Genomic DNA, 19,449 nt, shown 5'->3' with positions numbered 1-19,449 from the left:
AAGGTCGGATGCACACGGTGAGTCACACAAACATACACACACACACCAGGCAGTTGTAGGGGTCAGGAGGTGCTGCTTAAAAGGCTGTCCACACAGGAGCCCTGAAACTCCTTTGTGTAGCCTCAGAAGTGCTCATACACCCATCCTTTTCTCTCTCATACATACACACACTCACCCATCACTCATCCATTCATCCTCCGCCACCCTTCACACACACATTAACACACTCATCCATCACTACATCCATTCATCCTACACCATCCTTCACACACACATATTCACACACTCATCCATCACTACATCCATTCATCCTACACCATCCTTCACGCATACACACACATACACCCACACACTCATCACTCATCCGTTCATCCTACACCCGTCTTACACACACACACACACACACACTCACACACCCATCACTCATCCATTCATCCCCGCCTCTGCCCACTGGATGCTCTAGAGCTCTTGAAACAGCAAAGGGTGCCAAGGGAAGGGGCTTCTTGGCCCCGCCCACTCTCCGTCATCTCCCCACCCCTTCCGCTCCTTGGGGGCGGGACTAGAGCGACTTCCGCCCTGATCCCGGAACTCGACCCCAGAGGATCCTTGGAGGCCGCGATGCGGTCCTTCCCCTGTCTCCCCGCCGCGCGTTTGAGTTTTCAGACCCAGGTGTGACAGGATCCCGAGGCTCCTCCCATGCCCACAGTCCATTACTGTAGACTCGGAAGCCCGGGAAGGAATCCATTCGGCTCCCCGTCCGTCCTCGCCGGGGCAGGCGGAGGTCTAGAGGTTTTCTCCCTTTGCCATCCCAACCATGGCCCAGAAGTCCAGGGTAGACCCGCACGTCGGGCGGCTAGGGTACCTGCAGGCGCTGGTCACGGAATTCCAGGAGACCCAGAGCCAAGGTGAGAGGCGTGGGGTGGGCTCCAGGGGACCCGGCAGGGCTCCGACCGAGACAGCCGCACGGACCCGGTCCCCGGGATGCTTTCCCGTTGCAGACGCCAAGGAGCAAGTCCTCGCCAACCTGGCCAACTTCGCCTATGACCCGGGCAACTACCAGTATCTGCGGCAGCTGCAAGTCCTAGATTTATTCCTCGATTCGCTATCAGAAGAGAATGACACCCTAGTGGAGTTTGCTATTGGTAAGGGGTAGGACTGGCCAGATAAACCTGATCGGCTGGGACGAGACGAGGAAGTGAGTCCTTAAAGCAGAGCGTGATGGCACACCCTTGTAGTCCCAATATTTGCAAGACAAGACGGAGGCAGGAGGATTGCCCTGAATTTGGGGCATCTTGGGCTACCCGGGGAGAATCTGTCTCCAAAGAAAACAAGAGTCCCGGGTTTGTGGTGCACGCCTTTCTTTAATCCCAGCAGGGGCCAACCTGGGACTACAGAGTGAGCTCCAGATCAGCCTGGCCTACAGTGATATCCTGCCTTGAAAAAAACAAGAGAGGGAGAAAAAAAAAACAATAGTCCTTGAAGCCTGGCGTGGTGGCGCACAACACTCAAAAGGCAGAAGTAGGAGGATGGATGACAGAGAACTTGAGACCAGCCTGGGATTACAGAGTGGGTTCCAGGACAGCCTGGACTAGAGTGAGACCCTCTGTGGGAAAAAAGGCACACAAAACAAAAGAGTCCTTGAGAAAGAAAGCTCAGGCAGCCCCTTTGCTGCCAGGGCAGCACTCTCTGCTGTCCTTGCCACCTCCTCTGCTCCCTGCCAGCTCTGCATGCCTTGTCCTGCACCCCCAACTTAGAGATGAGGTAATAAGCAAGGGAATGGATTGAAGCTGCTCCGAGGGAAGTCTGGAGATTTGATAGGAAGAGAAGCCAAGGTGACGTGGACTCTCTAGAGTAGTTTAGGGTTCCTGTAGTTGTATGACCTGTTCCCTGACGGTTAGTTACTGGGGGAGTGCTGTAAAAGGAAGGTGCTCTTCCCCGTGCTAGAGAGACGGTGAACAAGTTGGGGGAAAGTTTTTGCCCCAAGGGAGCTTAGATTCTAGTAGAAGGAGAACTTCAATGGTGAGAGAACAAACGAGATGGCGCCTGAAGGAAATAAACAAGGGACAGGAAAGGTGGCTTAATGGATAAAGGCACTTGCTTACAAAGCTGCCGGCCTGAGTTCAGTTCCTCAGTACCCACATAAAGTTAGACCCACAACATGCGCCATGTGTCTGTGTGGCACATGTGTCTGGAGTTCATTTGCAGCAGCAAGAAACCCTGGCACATCCATGTTCTCTCTTTTTTTTTTTTAATGTTTATTTATTTGAGAGAGAGAGAGAGAATGGGCACACCAGGCCCTCCAGCCACTGCAAACGAACTCCAGATGCGTGCGCCCCCTTGTGCATCTGGCTTAAGTGGGTCCTGGGGAATCCAACCTCGAACAGGGGTCCTTAGGCTTCACAGGCAAGCACTTAACCGCTAAGCCATCTCTCCAGCCCCATGTTCCCTCTTTTTCTCAAATAAATATTCTTCATATATACACACATATATAAAAGTTTTTTTTTTGTTTTTTTTTTTTTTTTGAGGTAGGATCTCACTCACTAGCCCAGGCTGACTTGGAACTCTGTAACAACAGGCTAGCCTCAAACTGACAGCAATCCTCCTACTTGCTTCCCAAGTGCTGGGATTAAAGACATGCACCACTACACCCTAGCTTATTTTTATTATATCTATTTTTGAGAGAAAGAAGTTGAGGGAACTTTTTATTTGTTTATTTGTTGGCTTGTTTTGACATAGGGTCTTACTCTAGCCCAGGCCAGTCCTCCTACCTCAGCCTCCTGCATGCTGGGTGTGATTAAAGGCATGAGCTGCCACACTTGGCTCTAAACTTTTTTTTTTTTTTTTTCTTTTTGCAAGGTAGGGTCTTGCTCTAGCCCAGGCTGACCTAGAATTCACTATGTAGTCTCAAGGTGGCCTTGAACTCTGCCTCCTGAGTGCTAGGATTAAAGGTATGCACCACCATGCCCAATTGGCTCTAAACTTTTTGTTAGAGCAGTTTTAGAAAAATTACTAAGACGTGGGGCTGGAGAGATGGCTCAATGGATAAAGCACTTAAGCTGGAGTACTTGAGTTGGATTGTAAGAAGCCAGAAGCCATGTTGGGCTTCTGTAATCCCAGAGTACTGACGATGTTGAGATAAGAGGTAGAGAAGGGAGAGTTTCTTGGAAGCTAGAGGGGACCCTAACCAAGAACAGGAGAATGAAAACCCAGAGCAAGACAGCCTACCTCAAGTGAGGTGGACAGGTGAAGACCAATTCTTGGAACATCACAAGCACAATATGTTATACATGCACCTGCACACACGTACAAACATACATACTACAAAAATTTTAAAGTCGAACTAGAGAGCTGACTCGGCAGTTAAGGTGCTTGCCTGCAAAGCCTAACAACCCTGGTTCGATTTCCCAGTACCCATGTCAAGCCAGAAACACAATGTGGTGCATGTATCCGGAGTTTGTTTGAATAGCAAGAGGCCCTGGTGTACCCATTCTCCCTCCCCCTCTCTCTTTCTATATTTTCTCTCTGTCTCCCTCTGCTCATATTTTAAATGGGGGGGGGGCTGGAGAAATGGTTTAGGGGTTAAGGCACTTGCCTGCAAAGCCTAAGGACCCAGGTTTGATTTCCCAGACCCCATATAAGCCAGATGCACATGGTGGTCATCTGGAGTTCATTTGCAGTGTCTAGAGTCCTTGGTGCTGCTTTCTCACACTCTTTCCCTCTCTCTAATAAATAAATAATTTTTAAGTATTTATTTATTTGGGAGAGAAGCAGAGAGAAGGGGGAGAATTATTATTTATTTGATTTTTTTGTTGTTGTTGTTTTGGGGTAGGGTTTCACTCTAGCCCAGGCTAACCTAGAACGCACTATATAGTTTCAGGGTGGCCTTGAACTCATGATGAACCTCCTACCTCTGCCTCCCAAGTACTGGGATTAAAGGTATGAGCCACCACGCATGGCTGATTTATTTTTATTTTTGTTTTTCAAGGTAGTAGCACACACTTTTAATCCCAGCACTCGGGAGGCAGAGGTAGGAGTATTGCTGTGAGTTCAAAGGTAGCCTGAGACTACACAGTGAATTCCAGGTCAGCCTGGGCTACAGTGAGAGACTGGGGGGCGGGGGTGGGGAGAGGAACAAGCATGGTAGCTCACACAAAACCTATAATCCCAGCAGCTCAAGAGGCTGAGATAGGCGGGTTGCAATGAATTTTAGGCGGGCCTGAGTTACAGAGTAAATTTCTAGTCAGCCTGGACTAGAGTGACACTGTGCCTAAAACAAGCCAATATCTTCATGGCCAGTTTTACTTTTTTTTTCCCTTTGTTTATATTTATTTATTTGAGAGCAACAAAGAGAGAAAGAGGAAGATAGAATGGGCACACCAGAGCCTCCAGCCACTGCAAACACACCAGACGCAAGTGCCTCCTTGTGCATCTGCTTTACGTGGGGGAATTCCTGGGGAATTGAGTCTCGAACTGGGGTACTTAGGCTTCGCAGGCAAGTGCTTAACCACTAAGCCATCTCTCCAGCCCAGGCTTTTTTTTGTTTGTTTGTTTGTTTTTGTTTTTTTGTTTTTTGAGGTAGGGTCTCACTCTGGCCCAGGCTGACCTGGAATTCACTATGGAGTCTCAGGGTGGCCTTGAACTCATGGCAATCCTCTTACCTCTGCCTCCCAAGTGCTGGAATTAAAGGCATGCGCCACCACGCCCAGCTCAGGCTTAAATTTTTTATTGACAACCTCCAGAACATGGGTGGACAATCCCTGGGATCAGTCAGAATGGGTGAAGAGGGGCTGGAGAGATGGTTAAAGGCACTTGCTTTCAGAGCCTTTTGACCTGGGATCAATTCTCCAGCACTCGCATTGAGCTGGATACAAAACGGCACATACTTGTGCACCCTCCACACACACAAATAAGAGTGAAAAGCTGGGCGTGGTAGTGTGCACACCTTTAATCCCAGCACTCACAAGGCAGAGGTAGGAGGATCGCCATGAGTTCAAGGCCACCCTGAGATGACACAGTGAATTCCAGGTCAGCCTGGGATAGTGCAAGACCCTACCTGTGGGGGGGGGGGAAGAGAGAGAGAGAGATTGCAAAGGATTTAGATGTAAGTGTGAGAGTTCACAGAAGAGGTAGGTGCTCTTCTGTGAAGAAGAGAACAACAGTACTCACCCAAGATGTGGGTGCCTGTGGGGGAAGAGCAGCTCCCAAGTAGCCTGACAATGGCTATATTAAGTGTTCGTGGCTTTCAAAGTTACATTGCTCAAAGGGTGTCATTTACAACCAGGTACAAAGATTAAGCAGTTTAAGAATTAAGGGCTTGGGCTGGAGAGATGGCTTAGCAGTTAAGGCACTTGCCTGCAAAGCTTAAGGACCCATGTTCAACCCTCCAGATCCCACATTAACCAGATGAACAAAGGTGAGGCAAGTGCAAGGTCACACATGCCCACTAGGTAGCATAAGTGTCTGCAGTTTGATTTCAGTGGCTGAGGCCCTGACGCGCCAGTTCTCTCTCAAATAAAAAGGGTTTTTTTTGTTTGTTTGTTTTGTTTTTGTTTTCCGAGGTAGGGTCTCACTGTAGCCCAGGGTGACCTGGAATTCACTATGGAGTCTCAGGGTGGCCTCGAACTCACAGCAGTCCTCCTACCTCTGCCTCCTGAGTGCTGGGATTAAAGGAGTGTTCTACCAAGCTCTGCTAAAATAAAAAGGGTTTTATTCTTAGAAAAAAAAAAAAATTTAAGGTTTGAAGAGATGGCTTAGTGGTTGAGGCATTTGTCTGCAAAGCCAAAGGACCCAGGTACAGTTCCCCAGGACCACGTAAGCCACATGTACAAGGTGGTGCGTGTGTCTGGAGTTCATTTACAGTGGCAGAACACCCTGGTGTGCCCATTCTCTATCTGCCTCTTTCTCAACAAATAAAATGAATAAATTAAAAAAAAAACTTATAAATATTTTTTTTCACTTAAAAATATTAAGTAGCCTGGCGTCCGGTTGCATGATTTAATCCCAGTACTAAGGAAGCAGAGGTAGAAGCATTGGTAGAGAGTTAAGAGGCTAGTCTGGGACTCCATAGTGAATTCCAGGTCAGTGGTTTAGAGTGAGACCATACCTCAGGGGAAAAAAAAAAAAAAAAGCCACTAACAATCGATTTAGGAGCATCTGCTGGAAGCACCATGGGTTGGCTCTCAGGTATTCTGTAGGTGACTGACTCTCAGGTGTCCTGCACACTTTTACCATCCTAGGTGCTACCTGGAGACAAATCAGAAGAGAATCCTTCGCACCTCTGAACACAAATAGAATCCTAGCATTTTACATGATCCTTGGCAGTTTTGTTACTAAAACAGGGTTCATGCCAGTGATTACCCAGAATTCAGGTTAAATTGGCTTTCCGTTTCCTGCAGTCTTTATTCCTAACGCCAGGTGGTAGTAGTGCTTAACCTGCAAAGGCTGATAAACTATCTTGGCACATATCCTTGGCATACACAAATCATAAGCCGCTTATCTTTCCTGCCTGAGCAACACAGATTAAGTCTCCGGGAAAAAAAAAAAAAAAAACTTCAGAGAAGCAGTGTACATTAGACATAGTGATGTACAACTAATCCTAGCACTCCTTTGACAGGCAGGAAGGTCATGAGTTCAAAGCTAGCCTAGAAGTACATAGTGACACCTTGACACAAAAAAAAGGGAAGAAAGGAAGGAAGGACTGGAGAGATAGCTCAGCGGTTAAGGCTCTTGCCTATGAAGCCTAAGGACCCAGGTTCAATTCTCCAGTTCCCATGTTAACCAGATGCACACTGGCACATGCATCTGAGAGTTTGCAGTGGCTAGAAGCCCTGGGTGCTCATTCTCTCTTTCTCCCTCTGTATCTAATAAATAAATAAAACAATTTAAAAAATTTTTAAAAACCCAAGGCCTGGTGAAGTAGGGTAGTTTGAGTGTATATAACCCCAAGATCCTAGAGTCAATTCCTAGCATGCACACCCACACACAGAAAGGTGTCACAAGGTATTCTCAGCAGTCCCACTTGTTTCTGTCCCTATGCCCTGTTTTTTACCTTCCAGAACCTATTTCCTTTTTTTTTTTTTCTTCTTGGTTTTTCGAGATAGGGTCTCACTCTAGCCCAAGTTGACCTGGAATTCCCTGTGGAGTCTCAGGGTGGGCACAAACTCACAACAATCCAAGTGCTGGGATTAAAGGCATGTACAACCATGCCCGGCTTCTTTTTCTTTCTTTCTTTTTTTTTTTTTTTTTTTGAAATTAGCTTTTAAATGCATTAAAGTATGTGTCCCTCCATGAAACAACTACCCGGAGATGTGGTCTGTTTCTCCGTGCACCTCCATGGAAACACATTCTCTCCTCAGTCCCATGGATTGGTTTTGCCTGCCCTTGAACTTCATACAGATGGCATCATGCATGATATAATCTGCCTGGTTTCTTTAACACAACAGGTTTTTAAGATTCATCTGGATTGTTAAAGGGCATCATGCCTTGAGTGGATATGCCCTAAATTGTTTATCCATTAACCTGCCAATGCCCGTGGTTTCTAAATTGGAATATTTATGAATACGGGTGCTTTGCTCCTTCAACTCTGGTAGGCATGCAGACTAATTCCTCTCCTGTAGACACCGAGGGCTGGGAGCTGCTGAGCCGTAGGATAAATGTTTGCTTCACTTCAGAAGAAGCGTCCAGGGAGTCTTCTGGCGCAGTCAGCACGTGCACTCTGCACGCTCTTCCTTGCGAACACTTAGCACTGTCCGAGCGTGCTGGAAAACTGGTGTCCTACTGTCACTTAAAATTTTACCCTCAACCTAAAGAGATGGCTCAGCAGTTAAAGCATTTGCCTGCAAAGCCCAAGGACCCAGGTGGCCAGTGGCATGGGGTTCCTTGTCTTTGGGACTTCAGGCAAGTTCCTCAACCTTTCCCAGTCTTAGCTTCTCTCATTAAAGCAGGGTGGCTGGTAACTAACACTTGCTACCCTGTAGGACTCAGTCCTGTGTCCAGCATGCATGAGGGTGGGTGCTCTCCATTCCCAGGGTACAGCAGGGCCTGCCTTGTGGCACCTGGTGCAGGGGACAAACAAAAAACACAGGGCTTGAAGCGGAGAGCGGTGGTGCACACCTTGAATCCCAGCTCTCAGGAGGCAGAGGTATTTATAAGCACAAGGTGGTACATATGTCTGGCATTCATTTGTAGCAGCTCAAGGCCCTGTCTTGCCCATTCTCTCCCCATCTCTAATAACAATAAAATATCTTTTAAGAAGATTTGGTATGCGAGCTGGAGAGATGGCTGGAAGGTTAAGGTGAAAACCTGCAAAGCCTAAGGACCCACGTTCAATTGTCCAGGACCCATGTGAGCCAGATGCACATGGTGGCATGCACGTCTGAAGTTTGCAGTGGCTAGAGGCCCTGGCGTACCCATTCTCATTCTCTCTTTCTCAAATAAATAAATAATAAAGATTTGGGATGCAAAGGTCTAAGGGCCGATTAAGTCTGACCACTATAGTGAGTGCCAGGAGAGGAGAAAGGGCATGATCAGTTGGTGCTGGCGTTTCCTATTGACGCTGTCAGGGCACAGGTTGCCGAGGCCTCCTGTGGAAAAGCAGGGATGGAGCTTGGATGCTCTGGCTTTAGGCTGCCTCCCACCTGCTCTGTGCAATGTGTCTCAAGGAAGGAAAGTATATTTATTGAATTTATTTGAGAGAGAAAGAGAGAGAATGGGCATGCCAGGTCCTCTAGCCAGTGCAAATAAATTCCAGGTGCATGTGACACCTTGTGCATCTAGCTTTACATGGGTACTGGGGAACTGAACCTGGGTATTTATGTTTTGCAGGAAAGTGCCTTAACTGCTGAGCCATATCTCCAGCCCCTGAATGTGGATTTTATTCTCCATACAGTGCAAAGTCCCAAGGGCAAGTGGATGAAACTTGTTACAATGTATTTCCCTAAAACAAAACTGGACCTTGCTGGAAAGATGGCTTAGCAGTGAAGGCACTTTGACTAGGAAGCCTAAGGACCCAGGTTTCATTTCCTCAGAACCTATGCAAGCCAGCTGCACAAAATGGCACATGCATCTGGAGTTTGTTTGCAATGGCTAGAGGCCCTGGTATACCCATTCCCTCTCCCTCTCTCATAAATAAATAAAAATTTACAAAAAAAAAAAACCTGAAGGCAGGCGTAGTGGCGCACACCTTTAATCCCAGCACTTGGGAGGCAGAGGTAGGAGGATCACCATGAGTTCAAGGCCACCCTGAGACTACATAGTGAATTCCAGGTCAGCCTGGGCTAGAGTGAAACCCTACCTTGAAAAACCAAAAACATAAAATAAAACTGGACCTTGCTCTATTCTGCGCCCGGAGGAGGGGATTCCCCTCCTGGGGCATCTGTCCCCTTTCCGAGTTGCATTAGCTGGAGTTTAGGCTAGTGCAGAGAAGCACAGGAAATGGGCGGACTTGCGACCTTTGCCTCCAGACTCCTGGCATATTATACAATCCAACTGAGAAGTGATTTCCTTCCATGGAACAGGAACTAAAGGGTGGAGGTATCCTGATGGCAGGCAGCTGAGTCAGTGTGCTTAGGAAGTTATCTTCCAGCATTGTGGAGCCAGTGCTACAAGTGACCCCCAAGAAAAGATAGCATCTGGCCCCAAGACCAACGGGTCACTTAGGTTGAGGCCGCAGTATCTGAGCAAGCATGGGTTCTTTGATTCAGAAACACTAGTCAAACTGTGGCCTTACATATTTTCCCCTAGAAGGCAAGGGGTTCATGCACACTTCACCTCCGGAAGGCTAGGTAATAGCAGGCAGGTTGGTCTTGAGAAGAGGGCTGGGGTTTGGGGACTTGGCATTCCTTGTCCCTGGGGCCAGTTTGCCAGGCCTGGGGCCTTGTTAATACACGCTGGGCAGAGGAGGTGGGCGGCAGCCTAGGGCCGAGCATCCAAGCTCATCCTTGCCCTTCCACAGGAGGCCTCTGCAACCTGTGCCCCGACAGAGCCAACAAGGAGCACATCGTGCAAGCAGGAGGCATTCCGCTCATCATCAACTGCCTGTCCAGCCCCAACGAGGAGACTGTGTTGTCTGCCGTCACCACGCTCATGTACCTGGGCTCACCGGGCGCACACTCCCACCCTGAGCTGAACTCCACACCTGTGGTCCAGTGCATGCTGCGCTTCTCTCTCTCCTCCAACACCAGGCTCCGGAACTTGGCCCAGATCTTCCTGGAGGACTTCTGTTCACCAAGCCAGGTGGCAGAAGCTCGAAGCCTGCAGGCCCACTCTGCCCTGGGTATCCCACTGCCAAAGACTGAGGCCCCACAGCAGTCCTGACCTAAGGAAGCCACAGTCCTGGTGTGTCTACAAGAATCATAAACTCAGTATTTCTTAAGTCCATTCTGCCCCCATGGTGCCTGTTCAGCCGTCTGAAAGTCGAGGTTTCTCATGTCTCAGCACAACAGGTACAGAGTAGGAGTGGGGAAGCCAGACTTTGACGTGTATGGAGGTGGAAATCAAAGCTGGTGCAGCTACGATGGGCTGCCGTTCTCACCACACTGGAGGCAAAGTACCACCCTTGGTTTCTCCTCTGCCAGGCCCAGTCGGCCTCATAGGAAGCTTTCACACACGTGTTCTCATGAGCAAGTGCTGGGGCCAAGGCTCAGGAGAATGGCCTGTGGGTGAGGAAATGGGGGGATTAGCCTCGAGCACAAGTGTTGGCAGTAACTTTGAGGTTTAAGGCGCCTCACTAGCTGGGAAGATAACCTGCTCTTCCTGGACTGTAGAGAGCTGTTTCTTCAGCCTCCAACCTGGACCTTGGAACTTGATGGACAAGGAGCAACTGTCCACACCATGCTATTATCTGCTGAGTACCTTGTAATGTATTCAGAGATGAAGATGTGATCCCTGGCTGTGGATGACACAGCCCAGTGACTGGCCAAGAGCAATAAGCTGCAGGTGATGACCGATAAGAAGAAAGAAGAGATGGGGGTGGACACCTAGTCTTTTTTGGAGAGGTCCTACACAGGACCCTGAGATGTGAATGGAGAGACAGTGACTTCTCAGATCTCCTGTGACAAGGCTATTGACCTGCATGCCAGCTCCTAACTGTTTCCTTGAAAGAGTTGCTGTGAAGAGATGGCTTAGTGGTTAAGACACTTGCCAGCAAAGCCAACGGACCCAGGTTCATTTCCCCAGTACTCTCATAAATTCAGATGCACAGGGTGACACATGCATCTGGAATACATTTGCAATGGCTAGAGGCCCTGGCGCAACCCATTATCTGTCTCTTTCTCAAATAAATAAATATATTTTTTTAAATAGTTAGAGTTGCTGTGGGCCCCTTCACCTCCCAGCAATCCCAGCCTCCAGTAGCAGCGGTTAGTGTCTTAGGACTCTAGGACTTGATCCAAACCTTCAGTGAAGGCATTAAGAAACTGAATGTCAGACTGGGTGCGGTGGCGCACGCCTTTAATCCCACTCGGGAGGCAGAGGTAGGAGGATGGCCTTGAGTTCGAGGCTAGCCTGAGACTACATAGTGAATTCCAGGTCAGCCTGAACTAGAGTGAGACCCTACCTCAAAAAAACAACAAAAAAATCAGTGCTGAGAGATGGCTTAGCCGGTAAGTGCTTGCTTGTGAAGCCGAAGGACTCTAGTTCAAGGCTTAATTCCCCATGACCCAAGAAAGCCAGAAGCATGAGAGGGCACAGGCATCTGCAGTTCGTTTGCAGTGGCTGGAGACCCTGGTGTGCCCATTCTCCCCCCCCTCTCTCTCAAATAAAGTATATTTTAAAATATTTAAAAAAAATAAGGGCTGGAGAGATGGCTTAGCAATTAAGGTAATTACCTCTGAAGCTTAAGGACCTAGGTTCAATTTCCCAGTACCCATGTAAACCAGATGCACAAGGGGGTAATTGTCTAGACTTTGTTTGCAGTGGCTGGATGCCCTGCCGTACCCATTCTCTCTTTATCTCTCAAAATAGATAAATTTTTAAAAAGGTTGGAGGGATGGCTTAACGGTTAAGGCATTTGCCTGCAAAGCCAAAGGACCCAGGTTCTAGTCCCCAGGACCCACGTTAGCCAGATGCACAAGAGGGTGCACACATCTGGAGTTCGTTTGCAGTGGCTGGAGGCCCTGGCACACCCATGCACTCTCCTTTTTTTCTCTGTCAAATAAAATATAAGAAAAAATTTTAAGTTAGGCATGGTGGCACACTCCTTTAATCCCAGCACTCAGGAGGCAGATGAGGTTACAGAGTGAATTCCAGGTCAGCCTGGACTAGAATTAAGCCCTACTTCGAAACCCCCCCACCAAGAAAAAAATAATGGAGGGAGGGAGGGCCTCTGTCACCCTTTTCCAGCTTCTACACCAGGCCTCTCTGTCCCTTTCCTTTCCTAAACACAGGGTCTTGACGGAGCTGGGAACGGTGTATGCCTTTAACACAGCACTAAAGGCTGAGGTAGGAGTATCACTCTGAGCTCAGGGCCAACTGGGGCTACAGAGTAAGTTCCAAATAGCCTGGGTCTGAGTGAGACCCTCAAAGAAACAGTCCGGCCAGGTGTGGCGGCACACGCCTTTAATCCCAGCACTTGGGAGACAGAGGTAGGATTACTATGCGTTCCAGACCAGCTGAGACTATATAGTGAACTCCAGGTCGGCCTGGGCTAGAGTGAGACTCTATCTCAAAAAAAAAAAAAGAAAAAGAAAAAGAAAAACCAAACAAGGGCTGGAGAGATGGCTTAGCGGTTAAGCGCTTGCCTGTGAAGCTTAAGGACCCCGGTTCGAGGCTCGGTTCCCCAGGTCCCACGTTAGCAAGATGCACAAGGGGGTGCACGCGTCTGGAGTTCGTTTGCAGAGGCTGGAAGCCCTGGTGTGCCCATTCTCTCTCTCTCCCTCTATCTGTCTTTCTGTGTCTGTCGCTCTCAAATAAATCAAAAATTAAAAAAAAAAAAAGAAAAACCAAACAAAAAACAGTACAATGAGCTAAAGTTTTGTTTTGTTTTAATTAAAAGCCTCTGGACTGATTCTCCTATATTTCTATGCCAGCCATGCTCTCTGGGCACAACCTTCGCGGAGGCACCAGGTGGATGGCCTGTACAAGGGGCAGTTAGGGCAGCTCCATGCTCCACACAAGGGCAGGAGTCACCCGCCCTTCCTTCAGCACTGTCCACCACAGGTTCTGGTCATTCCTGCTGCACAGTTGTTCGCTTGCTGTCTATGATCTCCCTCCAGTTGTCACTCCAGGAGAGCAGCCGTCTCCTTGTGGGGGGCAGGGCCAGGTGCTGATTGTGGCAGCAGGTGAACAAGATGTGTTCCCAGGTTGGGGTCTCTTCTAGGCCTAGGACAAGAAAGTGTTGCAGTCAGGTTCGCATTGCTGGTAGAAATCGCTCAACCAAGAGCAGTTTGTGAGAAAAAAGAGGTTTATTTTGGTTTACAGGCTCGAGGGGAAACTCCATGATGGTAGAGAAAACGATGGCATGAGCAGAGGGTGGACATCACCCCTGACCAACAATAGCAACAGGAGAGTGTGCCAAACACTGGTGTGGGGAAACTGGCTATAACACCCACAAGCTCACCCCCAACAATACACTGCCTCCAGGAGACTTTAATTTCCAATTGCCATCAGCTGGGGAACCTAACATTCAGAACATCTAAGTTTATGGGGGACACCTGAATCAAACCACCACAGAAAGGCAGTGAGCATGTAATCTGGTTTTTCTTTCTTTTAATTTTTTTGGTTTGTTTTGTTTTTCAAGGTAGCATCTCTCTATAGGCCTGGAATTCATTATGTAGCCTCAGAGTGGTCTTGAACTCACAGTAATCTTCCTACCTGTGCCTCCCAAATACTAGGATTAAAGACCTGGACCACCATTCCTGGCTTTTTCTTTCTTTCTATCTTTCTTTCTTTTTTTTTTTTTAATGCAGAAAGGAATATTTTTTTGAAGCTTCCAGATCCAGAGGAAGTTCCATAATGGCAGAAGTTGTGCCACCCCAACCACCCCCCCCCTTTTTTTTTTTGATGTTTTTATCTTTTTACATGCAGAGAGAGACAGGCAAACAGTGGGCAAATGAACTCCAGATGCATGCACCACCCTGTGGCTTTACATGGGTACTGGGGAATCAAACCCAGATACTTAGACTTTGCTAGAAAGCACTTAAGCCATCTCCCCAGCACTAATCGGGTTTTGTTTGTTTGTTCTGCCTTGTTTTTCAAGGTTGGTTCTTGCTGTAGCCCAGGCTGACCTGGAATTCACTGTAGTCTCAGAGTGGTCTTGAACTCACAGCCATCCTACCTCTGCCTCCGGAGTGCTGTGATTAAAGGCGTGCACCACCACACCAAGCTTCTGGTTATTTTTACTTCCAATCCCCGCAGGCCAGATGCCTGGCAGTTGCCAAGGATAACAGATCCTACCTTGAATTGTGTCCTTGTCATCAATGAGCAGGTCCCCTGAGACCACTGTCTTGTCCCTTGTCAGGATAATGCGCTCCACAAACTGAGGCCCCAGGTTCCGCTCCACCCAGCGGTACTGTTAGGACACAGGCAGTTCTGTCAGTGAGGCCAAACAGACCCAGAATTCACGGTGTCTGTACGACGTGGGTGTGAGAACCAGGCCGTGAACTCAGCTTGTTCACTGTTCCTCCAGCCCCCACTTTCTGTGTTTCTGCCTGTGTGATTATACATATACATAATATACGTGTGTAATTATCGGATTTGGAAAGCAAAGTTGGCTCAGGCGCCCGCCGCACCTTCTCACTCACACAGTGGTGGTACTTGAGCAGAGGGCTGGTGCAGATGAAGACCTCCGTGCTGCGGTTTAGAAAGAGGACAGTCAGAGCCGGGGAGCTGGCCGCCCTGCGGCCGCCCGCGCCCCTGCGGCTCCACCCTCCTTACTCGTCCATGGCGTTCATTTCCCGCAATGCTTCCAAGGCCCCGGGGATGGGCTCCAAGTCCAGGAAAAAGCCTGGAGCTTCGTACACACTGGCCACTTTATCCTGCAAGAAAGGCACAGAGATCTGGCTTCCGCCTCCGGCAGATGGAGCCCCAAACGACTCAACAATAAACTGCCCAGGTCGGAGCTTTGGGGAAAAAAGGACTGGGAGGTGATGGGTGATCTTAGACTTTCTGGACCCCGGGTGAACTGTGGATTCAGAAGCGGCTCAAAAATGGGGAAAAAAAAAAAAAAAAAAAGAGCTGCACGCCTTTAATCCCAGCACTCAAGAGGCAGACGTAGAAGGATCGCTGTGAGTTCGAGGCCACCCTGTGACTACAGAGTAAATCCCAGGTCAGCCTGGGCTAAAGTGCGATCCTGCTTCCAAGAATCAAACAATGGGGCTGGAGGGATGGCTTCGCGATTAAGGCGTTTGCCTGCAAAGCCAAAGGACCCAGGTTCGATTCCCCAGGACCCAAGTTAGTCGGGGGCGCAGGCGTCCATTCTCTCTCTCTGTCTGCCAAATAAGTATTTTTTAAAAGAATCAAACAGGGCTGGAGAGATGGCTTAGCGGTTAACTGCTTGCCTGTGAAGCCTAAGGACCCCGGTTCAAGGTTCGATTCCCCGGGGACCCATGTTAGCCAAATGCGCAAGGGGGCGCACGCGTCTGGAGTTCGTTTTCAGTGGCTGGAGGCCCTGGCGTGCCCATTCTCTCTATCTCTGCCTTTCTCTCCAAAATAAAATTAAATTTTTTAAAAAAAAATTAGAAAAAAGAATCAAACACAAGAAAAGAGAGAGTCCACGGGATGGAGCTTAGATGGTTCTGCCCCAGGAACCCGAGCCCAGGTCCCCCCGCCCGGGTCCTACCGCCAGGTCGGGCCGCAGGGCTCGGTACTGCTCTCGGGCCAGGAAGCCGCGGCGCTGCTCCAGCGGCACGTGCGGGTCGCCGGGGAAGCGGCGGCGGAAGCCCTGCAGGAGGCCGGACTCGAAGTCGGCCAGCACGCCGTCCATGTCCACCAGGACGCGCACGGGGCGCGCCCGCCGCGCCATCCGCCCGGGACCGAGGAGAGGGTCTCCCGTTTCCCGCCCAGGGCCGTGGGGACGCCGCAATCCGCCGCTTCCGGGAGGCGGGGCCCGGCCGAGCTGATTTGCATAGAGCGGCGCCCCGGGGTGCCCGGCCTCTGGGTGCTGCGCGGCGTGGCCCCGGGACCCTGCCGGCACCCCACCAGCTGCCTGGAACTTGCAGCCCGTGTTCCTAAGGACAGCGCCTTCCCGCGGGGAGCCGGGCTCTTTGAACGTGTGGGGCGGTGCACATCCTCCCCAGTGGAGGAGGGAGGCGGAGGACCACACACACCTTAATTGCGGTGTTCAAGAGCTCCAGCTCCTTGAAGGCAAGACACGGGGGTGAGAGGCCCAGGTAATGTGCAGTGAGGGTGTTGATCAGCTAAAGGCAACTGGGGGGGGGGGGTGGGGGGGGGGGAGAATGTGAGCCAGTCTCCCAGGAAACCAAAGCATATGCTGGAGTTGGTTTGAAGCAGGGAAGGAATGACTTCAAACCTCCCATTCCACACGGGGAAGACTGCCATCAACTATCCTTTCAGTTAGAAAACTGACGTCTTTAGTAGAATCCGAGGCTTCTAGCTTCCAGAAAGGGTGACTTTACTGACATCTCCCAATTTATAGATTTCACACGAAAAAATTTCATGACACACGTCTATTTGCCAAATTATAATCGCATTTTTCAATAAGTGATTCGTCTTGCTGTTTGTTCGCCATCTCATGACAACTTCCAAACCACTGTGGCTGTGGCAGAAGCCGCACATGGGGAGCTGTAACTGTTCGGTTACAGTTCACTAAGCCACTGAAGACACAGAATTAGGAGGTTCAACTGCCAATGAATGCTTCAGCTGTTCTCTGGATAACTTTGTTTTTATTTTGTTTTTTTAAATTATTTATTTGAGAAAGAGGGAGAGGCAGAGAATGGGCATGCCAGGGACTCCAGCCACTGCAAATGAAGTCCAGACAAGGTTTCACGTAGTCATTAGGTAGTCGATGCTGGCCTTGAATTGCTAACCCTCCTGCACCGGACTCCTAAATGCTGGATTTCAGACATTAGGCCCCACACATTTTTTTAAAGGTATTTTCATTTACTTATTTTCACAGACAGAAAATGGCCACCCTAGAGCCTCTTACCACAATCTTTGTGCATCTGGCTTTACATGGGTACTGGGAAACTGAACCCAGGCGGACAGGCTTTATATCCAAGCACCTCTAATCACTGAGCCATATCCTCTGCCCCACACTTTTTTTTTTTTCCCAAGTCTTCATTTTAAGATAATGCAACTTCACTTTCCAGATCCTGTTTTCCAACTCGAGAAACAGAACAGCCCCAGCTAACATGTTTCTATCATTTCCTTGTCTGCTCTGACAATACCAAACAAAACTGGCTAAACTGATACGCCTTTAAAACACAACTTTCTTAGGCTGGCCTCCAACTCACTGCAATCCTATGTCTACCTCCCAAGTGCCTGGATTAAAGGCGTGTACCACCACACCCAGGGTAAAACATAAGTTTTTGACTAAGCACTTTCTTGGTTAAAAAAAATTAAAAAAAAAAACAACTAAAGCTAACTATCAAGTTATGACACAAACCAGGGAATATCCTTTCCAAACACTCCACCCTTACTCACAGGCTGAGAAGGGTACAGGTTCCAAACAGAAACTCAGGCCAGTAAAACCCGTTGCAGTTAACACTGGGAAGATCCTGGGTCACAGCTATTGATTCACTTTGTAAAATGCTTTATAAACACGCTGAAGTTGGCTCAATCCAGAAATTGCTTGCAGTGCATGGCATCAGTACCTGAGTTAGGATCCCCTGAACTCATGTGTGTCCACGTGCACACAAAATAGCCTTTGTTAAGACAGGAAAAAACCTGAAACCCAGCAACCTAGTAACCCCTATTTATGTAAAAAATATGTCAAAGAAAGCCAGGCTTGCAGGCACACACCCTTAATCCTAGCATTCAGGAGGCAGAGGTAGGAGGATCGCTGTGAGTTTGAGGCCACCCTGAGACTACATAGTGAATTCCAGGTCAGCCTGGGCTAGAGTGACCTTACCTCAAAAATTTAAAAACTAAAACAACCTGGCAGGGTGGCACCCACCTACAATCCTAGCACTCAGGAAGCCAAGGTAGAAGGATCACTGTGAGTTCAAGGGCAGCCTGAGACTACATAGTGAATTCCAGGTCTAGCTGTGGTACAGCAAGACCTACTGGAAACCCCCCTACAAATTATGTCAAAGAGTTGTAAGGCCTCACTTTGCCAGCAACTTACATGCCCAACTTACATGCCAAAAGAGCCCAGGTCCGTGGTAGACGCCCCCCACCCCCAAGCCAGTTGTTGTTTTGGTTTTTGCTTTTTCGAGGTAGGATCTCACTCTGGCCCAGGCTGACCTGGAATTAACTATGTAGTCTCAGGGTAGCCTCTGCCTCCTGAGTGCTGGGATTAAAGATGTGGTCCACCATGCCTGGCTGTTTTTTTGTTTGTTTTAATTTTAGAGAGAGAGGGCCTCAACCACTGGCATCAAACTAGAGAAGCTTGCACCACCTAGTGGGCATCTGCAACCTTGCACTTGCCTCACCTTTGTGTGACTGGCTTACATGGGATCTGGAGAGTCAAACATGAGTCCTTGGGCTCCACAGGCAAGCGCCTTAACCACTAAGCAATCTCTCCAACCCCTAAGCCAGTTCTTAAATATTTTTATTTATTCATTTATTTGACAAAAAGGTAGAGAGGGAGAAAAAGGGAATGGGTGTGCGCCAGGACGTCCAGCTGCTGTAAACAAACTCCAGATGTATATACCACCTTGTGCATCTGGCTTACATGGGTGCTGGGGAATCACACCTGAGTCCTTTGGCTTTGCAGGCAAATGCCTTAACTGCTAAGCCATTCTTCCAGCCCCTCCCCCCACCCAAAGCTAGCTCTTAGTAGTGCTTGATTTGGTCACTGCACATGACATGTCTATCTGAAACTTCCATAGTACAACCCAGAAATCTCTTCTACCTTCTTCAGCTCATGTCACTTGAAGGGACTAAATCCTGTATCCTCTTCTAATCAAGTGGACGCTCCATTTGACCACTGGCCATTGAGAAGTATCTCAGGCTAGAGATTTAGCTTTAGCAAGTCCAAGACCCTGGGTTTGGACTCCAGCATTGAGGGGTCCTGGAAGGCCATCACATGTTGGGTGGAGTATGAGGACAAGGGAACAAGGACCTCAAAAAACTATAAAACGGGGCTGGAGAGATCACTTAGTGGTTAAGGTGCTTGCCTGCAAAGCCAAAGGAGACAGGTTCCATTCCTCAGGACCCAAGTAAGCCAGATGCACACAGACATCTGGAGTTTGTTTGCAGTTCACTGAAGACCCTGGTGAGCCCATTCTTTCTCTCAAAACAACAAAAAACAATCTAACCTAGATTAGGGATGGTAGTGTACACCTTTAATCCCAACACTCAGGAGGCTAAGTGTGGTGGTTTGATTCAGGT

The 19,449-nt window shown here is 48.8% G+C and overlaps 2 protein-coding genes across 4 annotated transcripts; one reads left to right on the top strand and one right to left on the bottom strand.

Moving 5' to 3' along the window:
- Window positions 1–565: 565 nt before the first annotated feature.
- On the top strand, window positions 566–11,773 carry Armc7 (armadillo repeat containing 7). 2 transcript variants are annotated; one of them, XR_006638898.1, is made up of 4 exons: window positions 566–905; window positions 999–1,142; window positions 9,953–10,375; window positions 11,405–11,773. XR_006638898.1 is itself a non-coding variant. In XM_045158145.1 (3 exons), the coding sequence occupies exons 1-3, from the start codon at window positions 815–817 to the stop codon at window positions 10,312–10,314; spliced, it is 597 nt and encodes a 198-aa protein (XP_045014080.1). In that variant the 5' UTR covers window positions 566–814; the 3' UTR covers window positions 10,315–10,379. The 2 variants fall into 2 exon arrangements, 1 of the variants encoding a protein (XP_045014080.1); XM_045158145.1 differs by lacking the exon at window positions 11,405–11,773 and having other exon boundaries at window positions 9,953–10,379.
- A 1,190-nt stretch (window positions 11,774–12,963) lies between these two features.
- Nt5c (5', 3'-nucleotidase, cytosolic) lies at window positions 12,964–15,958 on the bottom strand. 2 transcript variants are annotated; one of them, XM_004655173.2, is made up of 5 exons: window positions 15,776–15,958; window positions 14,872–14,972; window positions 14,727–14,787; window positions 14,392–14,506; window positions 12,964–13,317 (listed from the first exon to the last, which is right to left on the bottom strand). In XM_004655173.2, exons 1-5 carry the CDS (start codon window positions 15,956–15,958, stop codon window positions 13,163–13,165), a joined length of 615 nt encoding a protein of 204 aa, XP_004655230.1. In that variant the 3' UTR covers window positions 12,964–13,162. The 2 variants fall into 2 exon arrangements, with proteins under 2 accessions (XP_004655230.1, XP_045014079.1); XM_045158144.1 differs by having other exon boundaries at window positions 14,739–14,787.
- Between the last annotated feature and the right edge of the window lie 3,491 nt (window positions 15,959–19,449).

This window comes from Jaculus jaculus, chromosome 9, assembly GCF_020740685.1.
Source record: "Jaculus jaculus isolate mJacJac1 chromosome 9, mJacJac1.mat.Y.cur, whole genome shotgun sequence".
Lineage (NCBI taxonomy): Eukaryota > Metazoa > Chordata > Mammalia > Rodentia > Dipodidae > Jaculus > Jaculus jaculus.
This window is presented reverse-complemented; position numbering and strand designations above follow the sequence as displayed.